Genomic DNA, 10,567 nt, shown 5'->3' with positions numbered 1-10,567 from the left:
GTCGTCAAGATACCCGCAGATGCAGGTAACAACACAGAGTATACATCGTTCCTTAGTTTGTCCCATTACATTGTTTAATTTGTGCATACCACTTTCCAGTCTTAAACCGGTATATATTAGTACCTGGACGTATTTTTTAAAACATCTTCTTCATACCTAAGTTTTACACTGTAAACCTACTCAAAAAAAAAAACAAACAAACAAAAAAAAACTTTTCTCCGAGAATGTGCTATGTTGTGAAAATTTGCAGAAAATGCGGAAAGCCATTGGCGTAAATATTTTCCACCATGGGCGGACGACAGCGTCGGGATGGCAGGATGGGCCCACCATGGGTGAACGATCGCGTCAGGCTTGCAGGATGGGCCCACCATGGGCGGACGATCGCTTCAGGATGGCAGTAAGGATTGGATCAGGGTCCGTGCATGATGGCTCGACTGTCCGCCTATGGTCCGGCCACGATGGGCGTATACAGAATATTCGGCTAGTCTGGCCTGTGGGTTTCTCCACAACCATTCATTCGATCGACATTACATTTGGCGGGTGTGTTACTGAGAACCCAAGGAATTAAAGTTCTCAGTTTTGGAAAAACTATCTGTTGCATAGGCCTATTCAAATTAGGTGATGATGACGTTACAAATGGGTAATCCGCTAGTGTAAATGTTTATTCCAGTCAGAAATTCCGACCATAATGTCCATAAGGATTGAAGTAGAAAAACACCAACCCACTGAAAACCGTTTCCGCAATTAGAACTGCTTATCTTATACGTGTATTTAATGATTGTCAAGGGAGGAGGTTATGGGTTTGTCTAAGAATTAACTTTAGTTAACTGAGTTGCATGACATTTTGTGCACAGCCTGGTTCGGCGGCAGTCAAGTCCGTTTTGACCGTTATTTTGATCTTGTCCAAATCCAGAAATTGTAAAAAAAAATGAAACACTCTACACAAATGCAGATTATTGCACCTTTACCTGTTGTAGGGAGTGTACAATTAGCTGTAACAGAGGTTTACGCTCTCAGGTCGAGTGTCTTCTAATCTCGTGAAAAGCATTTCAAACAGTTTGAAAAAATTGTCATTGGCTATCCGTTACAGGATCATCCAGCGATCTCTACCGATGTCCAAAGATCAGCGGGGGAATAATGAGGGATTTCAGTGGGAAGTGCTACCGATTTGTTCCCACTGACAAAACGTGGAATGAAGCACAGGTCGATTGTCACAGGCGGGGAGGTAATCTTGTTCACATCAAGAATCGATCAACACAGAACTTCATCTACAACACTGTCAAACACGATCTCGGTTGGAAGGTGAACGGGATGTGGATTGGTGCGCATGACAGGGCGAGGTCAAATAATTATGAGTGGGTTAATGGTGAGTACATGTGTGTTTCACAGCAGCTTAGCATTTGCGGGCAAAGAGAAAGTTCAATCTTTCAGTGTGATTTATCTGTATACATGTTTATGGCGCCGCAAGCAGTTTGTGATTGAGTTTAGCCCAGCTAACATGGTCTCTACTGCACGGTTGTCCGACTCTGGTCCCATTTAGCTCAAGGCGGAAAACTGTTGTCAGCTCCACAGCTGGAGCCCATCCTAATGTCCTACAAAAGCCATCGAATTCTAAAAATATGTTGTTTTTTTTTTAATTGAACTCACGTCAAGGCGAAAATTTAAAGAGTTTCCAGATTGGCACATATTGGACAGACTTTTTACTTAATCATTTTGATGATTTTCATTAGTTAAGATTACTGTTAGAAATGCTGACTATAATGAATTGTGACCAAAGGAATTACGGTACGAAATGTGAAATCATCAAACAACAATGGGGTAATTCTTAACATTTTCCAGGTGATCGACAAACTCGAGGGACACCTGTGACTTGGAGCTTTTGGGCTTCCGGTCAGCCATCTTGTAGTTTTTTGGGTTGTTTTGAACTTTGTGGTCAAATGCGATTAGACGAAGGTGGACGTTGGCACGATTATCGGTGTGAACCATTTTTTAGTACTTACCACTACTGCTGTATGTATGGTAAGTATGTGGCAAGATGAGAGTCTGTAGCAAAGATATGGCTTTAAGTTTTGAATATTGATTTCACTCAGTCGCCTAACATAAATTGCGTCTTTCTAACATCATTGAAAACTGTTGACTGCTCTCTTTGCATGATTCCGTCCTCTTTTCGCAGTATGTACTTTCTTAGTTCTTTGGTGGTTTGTTTTATTTGTCGTCGCGGGTATTGGCGTTGCGATTATTGACCAGGAACGTCTTTATTAGTTGACGGCTCGTATACGAATGTCTGTTTTGACGCATAGGTGGTCAAGAGACGATTACAGCACAGAAAAGAACAAAGTATAACTATATTTTCATCATTTATATGGGTGTTTTAATTTTTGTTGTATGTTCAGCTATACTGCTTGTACACATTCAGTGGTCAGACTGATTGGTCAGGCTCACAGAGGGCACGGGTGTAATACATAGATAACAGTGTGGAATGTTCTGGATGTCTATAACGGTACAAGAGGGATTTCCCGGTGGTGTAGGTGGAAAAGGACAGACTTCCGTTACGTTTCTTTAACCCCTAACAAGAACGTGCATCCCTTGTCGCCATACTACATACCAGTAGAGTGGTGCGCATGCAGTCAGGAGTTTGTCACTTTTACTCTTGTTAATCGCTCACACATCGAGCTTTCAACATTGATCAGATAAAGGATTAGTGTCCAGATTTAGCTAGTGGTCCTAATTATAAAGATTACAATTTGTTTAACAAACAGTATAGTAGCAGGAGGGTTTCTGAGAAACGTACTAATGACTTTAAATCCACCAAAACAATACATCCAGCTGATCTCCAGAAGGCCGCTCAGTACGGCTCAGCAGGTGACGTTATAGATGGCTTACTGAAGTCTGGCTGGCCTAAATAACTTTGGAATTCCTATGAAAACAATATCATTTTCGACATAGATTCTAACAACACCGAAGCAAATATACAACTGTATTAATTTGAACCCATGATAGACGACGTTGAAGTTCTGATTTGTGGCACTGGCATTTCTGGCCAGATTCTAAATTTTCAGACGTTGGATTTGATCTTTGTCAATCCATTTCGAACTGCACTGGCAACACGGACTGGTAAGCTATAGCTTACACTGTACATTTCATGTGTCAGTCCTAGAAAGTAATATTTATTTACTATTCTTTCCCTCTGTCCGCTTCACGAAAATATCATTCTGTTGCCCGAGGTATTTTAAATTCATACCTGTATGCGAAGCCAGCTGCATGTTATTGTAGGCATTCCGAATAGCCTACATGTATGCCTATATAGTCGTGTAAAAATGTGGACGTCAGCGTTAGTATACAGAGATTTGCTATCCGAGTGTTGGCGAAAAAAATGCATAAAGCCTCCCATGTTATCTAGTAATTTTAAGCGCCAAATTACTCCGCTTAATGTACCCTTTTTAAATATATGTTTTTAAACTCAGTGTAACAATTAGTACAGGGGTGGCTAATGATAAATTTGAGCACTAATCCTTTAAAGAAAAAGAGTGTAGAAATCAATGATCTCTGATCAAAACAGATTGGTGATTGTATACTCTGTGCCCTATAGCCGGCATGTTCCGTGATTGGAAAGATCTTGTTAAGGCTGTTGGAAACAGGGTCCTCCTCTGCGTATATAACAAATAATAAATTTGTCTGCCTTTAGAGACTTCATTTTTGGCTTCATTGCAGTGTCTTGTTTATGATGAGTCGACTTGGGCTGACAATCTGCTGTTTGTTGATCTATTGAAGGCAGGCATGTGGCGCCGCAACCCGTTTTCTCTGTAAACACATTTTTATTATAAACAAAGTAACAAGGCGATAGACATGTAAACGTGTTTAAAAATATGATTTTGCTATAGCAACATGTGACATGTTACACAACAAACATGTTATCGGTTTTTTTACACTTAATAACACAGTCATGTTTAATGGACTACTAATAGTTGGCGAAAATATCCACCACGTTACCATGTAAACATTTTCTACGTTTTGTACAATAAACACATCATTTAAATACCCATAGTAAGCGTATGAACACCAAAATGTGTTTATCAATTATAACAGAAATATACTGATAAATGAAACATTTGTTTTCATGTAATGAACACAAATTACGTAATATAGTCCAAGAAAACGGATGTCGGAGTCAGAAGTTTTGTTGTAAACTATAAATTAACATGCAAGTTTGTTTATTCCCGAGACATTTTGGTTGTTATGAATTTCGTTGTAAAGAGGGTTGATTGTAAGTACCGCTATATATATAATATATAGACACTCACATAACTAAAACGCCAAAAAGGTGGTGGGCCTTTGTGGAAGTGTATGGTGACTGGATGGGGCGTAGTGCCTGGTGTCTTCGGCATGGCGTTCCCGCAGGACAGCACTATAAATACGTCCATGTGCAAGGAGACACCTTCGTGATATGACCGAAATAATTCGAAGAGGCGCAAAACCACACATGTTTTTTATTGTCATGAATGGTTTCAATTGGAATGGGACCCAGTTATTAATATAATTTAATGAAAGAAAATACGTAATAAGTCCATTGCTCCTCTTGAACCTGTTTCAGGTGTTAAAATGAAAGAGCCGGATCGATGTAGATCGTTCTTTTTTACTAGCAGAAATATACTTTATACGCCGCAAACATCTAAGGATATTGTACTGAAGATATGATCAGCGTTTAAACTGACTTGGCACGGGCTTTCACAGTAGTGGGCTGGACAAAGTTTTATGTAGGCCTGTAACCTATTCCATTCTGGCTGTCTTCTTTAATGCCGCTAAAATGCGGCGCAGATAGTAACGCGAAAACCAGTTGTACCAGCTACAAAGTGTCGTTGTCCTCAGTCATGAGTCGTGACAGTCTAATGCGTTATAAACTTGAAGTAGGCCACGCAGTAAAAATGACATCTGAATTATCCATACAACTTTCAGATATGGCACCTGCGACAACAACGACGACAACCACAACAACAACAACAACAGCACCGCCAACAACAGCAGTACCTTCCACAACAACAGCACCTTCAACAACCACAAGGATGAAGACAACAACAACGGTGAAGACAACAACAACGATGAAGACAACAGTTGTTACAAAATCAACGATGTTGATCGAAACTACGATGACAGCAAACACATCAACAAAACCTCAAAACAACAGGGCACAACAAGGAAGAGAAAGTACAACAGGGAAATCTTCTGAAATGTCATCGAATGTCCCACAACCAAGTAGTAATTTTTTAGTAGGAACGGAAGGGAGCACAGGTATATGTTGCGATTCTTGTGGGAAATGAATTGACCGTCGGGGAGCCAAATGTATTTATGTTTATTTGTTGGGAGTTTAACGCATTAAAATCTTAGGTATTATGTGAGTGAGGTTTAGGTCTGTGAGGTTAAGGTCTGTGAGGTTAAGGTCTGTGAGGTTTAGGTCTGTGAGTGGAGAAAATTGGAGCTGTTCGCGTAAATATCCTCCCTTGGGCAGATACCTGGGTATGGTTTCATGGAGTAACCATGACAGTGTATGTTGCAGAGATCTAAAGTACACTGAACTAAAGGTTACTTAGTACTGCGTACGCTTCTTGAAGTCGGTCCCTGATATTTAAATATCCTCACCATGCTACGAAAAGTAAGTGAGAGCCTGTGATCTCATTCGTCATGTAGGGGTGGGTATGCTATGGCGAGAGTAATGCTTCAAGGGCAACTGGGCTAGCGAGGACTGGTTAATGTTACAGACTGCCAAAAAAAAAATAGCCTGTTAATTTTAACAGAAAATATGTTGTCTTAGCAGTACTATAGTCTATTTATTTTAGCGAGTCGCCTATATTCAGCTCTCTGCAAAATCAGTCATACTCGCTACCAAAATTGCTTTCAGTCAGTGACACGTTACAACAAAAGCTCTACACAGGGATACATTTGAAGTTCATATTCTTGCTAGGAAAATGGAGTTTACCTTTTTCTAACTCGTAATATTAAAGCCCATCAGCTCGCTTTCGACTGGTAGAACCAATTGCCTGGAGTAACGTCACAATTATTCAGAAACCAGTGACATGCAGGTTATTGGGCGGAGTTCAACTTGTTTTGAAGGTGGGTGACACCAGTTATCTCAACAGCTGTCGACTTTTCCCTGTTTCTTTCACTGCCATTTATGAAATCTTATAATATAATCTTAATAAATGAATTTTTCTGTATCTCTTGTCTCATGGCGGTATGGATTTAGGGATGCTAGGAAATTAAAGCCATGTAGTCTATACTCAGAGACAGTAGTGTATGCTGTGTTATTGCATGGAGTTTGTTCTAACTGCTTGTTGATGCTGCCAGTTTAAAACAAATTACTCTCCACACCCATTGTCCAACATGGAACTTGTTTTTGAATAACTATGACGTCACCCCAGGCAACCAGTTCTTGGTGTGGAAACTAAGCTTATGGAGTTTAACATTGTGGATTAAAAAAGTATTCTAACTGCAATTTCTTTGTAATAACAAGAACATCTAACGTATCAATGTGTAGAGTTTGGGTAATTCCGTGAGACTGGCTTAAGGCAATTTTGGTAGCGAGCAGGATTGATTTTACAGACAGTTGAACATAGGCGACTCTCGAAAAGAAACGAACTATAGAAGGTATTCTGTTATTATAACATAATATTGTGTCATATTCAACATACTATCCAGTTAATGTTATACAATTCTTTATGTTGAATTAATACAAGATGTGCTATATTGAACGGAACGGAATAATCTGTTGCAATAACAGAATGCTGCGAAAACGGAATGCATATTAGCATCACTCAGACAACTGGCTTCCTGTTTAATGTTAGATTATTTTTGAAGAGTAATAAGCAGTCCATTAAGGTCTGCTTCTATACAAAGGCGAGTGCAGAAGTACCCTTCTCAATGGAAATATACCGGTAGAGCTCTTTATTAAGATAACAGCAGTACGGATGTTGGTATGGAGACCTATGATGCCGCCCATCTATTCTTGTGTGTTTATTGTGGAATACTTTGGAGAGTGATAGATTCATTGATTATAATTTAACTCCATAGTGAAGACTTTTTCAGTTATACATGTACAATGGCGGTCAGTTTTGTGGAAGGGGGGAACTCTGAATACTAGGGTATGACATGACAAAGTTTAGTATAGTTAACTAGGAAATAACGCGTATGATATAAGAGAAATATTTTAAGGATTTTGATTGATGTCGTGCTGAAGAAATTTTTACTGAAATATCACGGCGGTAGGGTTTGTTGGTTCTGGGATTAAGATGGCCTATCTTAATATCTTATATATCATACATATTGTTAGTCTAATTTCATCATCTTGACATGACAGTGGACAAAGGGCATATTTTTGTGTTACTTCATCGATGATCGTACAACCTTACTCCCGCATCTCTGCTCCACTCAATGATGTAATTAGGATTTGAAGTTTTGCTTTGTCTTGTCAGGTTCAGCACCACTGATCGGAGGGCTCATCGCAGGGGCGGTTGTGATAAGTCTCTTACTCCTTCTTGTGTTTCTGTACCAGTGCAGGTGAATATTTACGTGAAAGTATAGTGTTTTTCAACTATCAGCTCGAAAGCGGTGCTTAAAATAACAGATCATGCTGGCTTCCTCTCCGGCAGTACGTGGGAAGGTCTCTCAGCAGCCTACCGACAGTCGTGAGTTTCCCTCGGGCTCTGCTCTGGTTTCCTTCCACCATTATACTGGCCACCGTCGTATAAGTGAGATATTCTTGAATACGGCGTAAAATACCAATCAAATAAATAAACAAAGCAATAAAATAACAGAGAATCGACGATGACTCATGGCTGGCAGCGGAGTGTGTTTTGTGTGACCACAGCAGTTATTGTCACGCTTGAATAAAGAGCAATTAGGTGTGTGTACACATACTGTATCTTCTTGTGGCAGGGTGATTCCATGCCAGAGACACAAGACTCGACACCTCACCTTGTCACATTATACTGACACCGGGCCAACCAGTCCTCAGGTCCAAGTGAGGCGGCAATAAGTACCATTTTTAGTCTTCGGCTAACCCGATCCTGGTTTGATCCCGGTCTCCTGATTTCGAAGCGGACGCTGTAACTTTTTAAATTTGTTTTCAGCGAGTTAAATGCAGTCAAATGATTTGACTGTAAGGTGTGATTTATGAACCGTATTGATAACGTATGGCGGCCGTAACTCCCTGCATACGACGGCTTTGCCTACATCTAGACCTATTGAGCATGAAAACAGTTACTGTAATGGTACTAGAGACATAGACACATTAGAAACACATAGTGATTATGATCCATAATCCCACCATAGAATCAAAAGATTCGATTGCATTTCCTTCAGTGAAAAAAAAACTATACAAATCTAAAAAAGCCATTTTTTAGACAAAGTTCTAAATTATTTTTCTACTGATGCTTATTGCATTTGCTAGGTTGTTCGTCTTTAAATGGAAACAAATTTTAGTCGCCTCCGCCATGCGATGGCCCAAGAATATTTCGCTCACATGTACTATTATAATGGGATAGACAGAGCCCAAAACTACCCACGACCCATTCGCAGGTTGCTGGCAGGCCTTGCCACGTACGTCTGCCAATACTGTAATCTAAGCACTTCATCTGAAACCAAACCTGGATCTGTCCTGTATACACTCGCTCACGTTTTCAGTAAAATTTAATCGTCGTTTCTTTTGTCAGAAGACATGCAGAGACAGAAAACCCAACGCCGAACATTCATTTCTCCAATGATGCGTGTGGTGCAGGTGGTGAAAGACAACCAGTCGATCGGCCGTCTGCCGCCGCTCATAATCAAAATTTAGAGGCAAGTAACGGCTCAGGAGCTGCGGAAAGACTACCGGATGTGACGCACCGGAAGGAACGAGAACAGAACCGATTAAACGGGGCTTGCGTAAAGGACAGTGGGGAATGGAGGGATTCGCAAAATCCATACGACACAATTCCATTCGACGAAGACTTGGGGGAAGAGAAATCTGCGGTTTCTGCTTCTGAGTACTTACACGCAAAAGCATTGCGAAGACAGGATAAAGGCATGAACTTGGACAGCTTGCAGAGGCCGCGATCCACCGAGGAGAACGCCTACTCCAACGCGGTCAACTTGGATATGGGTGAGTCGGCGTGGGAAGATGCAGAATCAGGCCTTCATCAACCTACCTGGGAAGCTTCCGGAAAACAACTTGACGGATATCTATCACCGTCTCAGATTGCAAGGCCCGTTTCCGGAGTATCTTCCAATGAGGACATGACCTACTCTGCTTCTGGAACAACGCCACAGGCATCGGGTAATGATACTCTAACTGTCTTTCCGCTTTCCGAAAGGGAGCGAAATAACGCGGGAACTCTTTTTGGTATAGATACATTGTCAGCAAATCGTCACAATCATGAGAATCTTTACCAGCCGATGTTTGGGTCGGACACATAACTTGAGACCACGAGACAGACACAGTAATAAATGGGAACACTGTAAGCTAAATGAGGGGATTTAACAGTAGAAAATAAGATCAAAGCAGATTAGGAAAGCCGGGCTTATGTGCTTGGCCCTGTTGCTCAAAGGGATCATAGCTACGCTCGATTGTAAGTTTTACTTGAGTTTACTATTGTAGAAATAAGTTTCGTCTTTTTGGACTTAAGATCGCCATGGTATGTCAGATTTTGACATTATGGTGGACTGTGAAAATAAAAAGTTTGCCGGTCGATAATTTTTTCTTGCCTTCATGTTAAAAAAAGTTCTACATCACATGAATAGCAAATTTTTTCCTGCAAACGGAGTAGTAAACTGCTACATATAGAAGGCTACTATTTGTACTTAACGTTAATTCTGGGGCGATTGTAAATGTTTTCATCCGGGTCGACTCGATTGTAATGGTTTTTTTTTTATAAATTACCACTATTATAGCTACAATCCTTTCGTGCAAGAGGGTGTCGATTGAAAGTTAAGGTTACGACCGTGATCTTAGTGATTTACAATTAACTTAAACTTACGATCCCTTTGTGCAAGCGGACCCTGATCTGTATTTGGAGAGATTCTAAGTATCATATACATGTACACTTCAACATAAAAACGCCATGAAATGAATTGGACAGATATTTGTTTCGTTGACAAAAACAGACTACAGTCTGTCAGCTGTGGAATGTCGTTAAGGCAGTATAATTAGTTTAGAATCTTACATTTCCACCATAAGCCGATCATGAACACCAAACTCACGGGCTCACATCATTCGACATCAGCGCCGGTCTTCTTTTTATAGCGATCTGACCAATGAATTTAGTTGTGTGTAAAATAATTGATCATGCTGAAGTCGGTGACATTGGTGACTATGTTAAAATTTTATATATTCTATCTGTTTCTGTATAAACAGTTGGCTGTATATATGCGCATCTAAAAGTGATGAAAAATTATAAATTGGCTTTAAAGAACGAGGTGGTCTCTCAGCAACCTGCGGATGGGCTGTGCCCGGTTTCCACCCACCATAATGCTGGCCGCCGTCGTATGAGTGAAATATTCTTGAGTACGCCGTAAAACACCGATCAAATAAATAAATAAA

At 40.4% G+C, this 10,567-nt stretch overlaps 1 protein-coding gene across 1 annotated transcript; it reads left to right on the top strand.

Moving 5' to 3' along the window:
- The first annotated feature begins 1,813 nt into the window (after nt 1–1,813).
- Nucleotides 1,814–9,444, top strand: LOC135475637 (probable serine/threonine-protein kinase clkA). The gene is made up of 3 exons (XM_064755569.1): nt 1,814–1,818; nt 4,954–5,202; nt 8,703–9,444. Exons 1-3 carry the CDS (start codon nt 1,814–1,816, stop codon nt 9,442–9,444), a joined length of 996 nt encoding a protein of 331 aa, XP_064611639.1.
- The last annotated feature ends 1,123 nt before the right edge of the window (nt 9,445–10,567 follow it).

The sequence above is a fragment of the Liolophura sinensis genome, chromosome 9, assembly GCF_032854445.1.
Source record: "Liolophura sinensis isolate JHLJ2023 chromosome 9, CUHK_Ljap_v2, whole genome shotgun sequence".
NCBI classification, from domain to species: Eukaryota; Metazoa; Mollusca; class Polyplacophora; order Chitonida; family Chitonidae; genus Liolophura; species Liolophura sinensis.
This window is presented reverse-complemented; position numbering and strand designations above follow the sequence as displayed.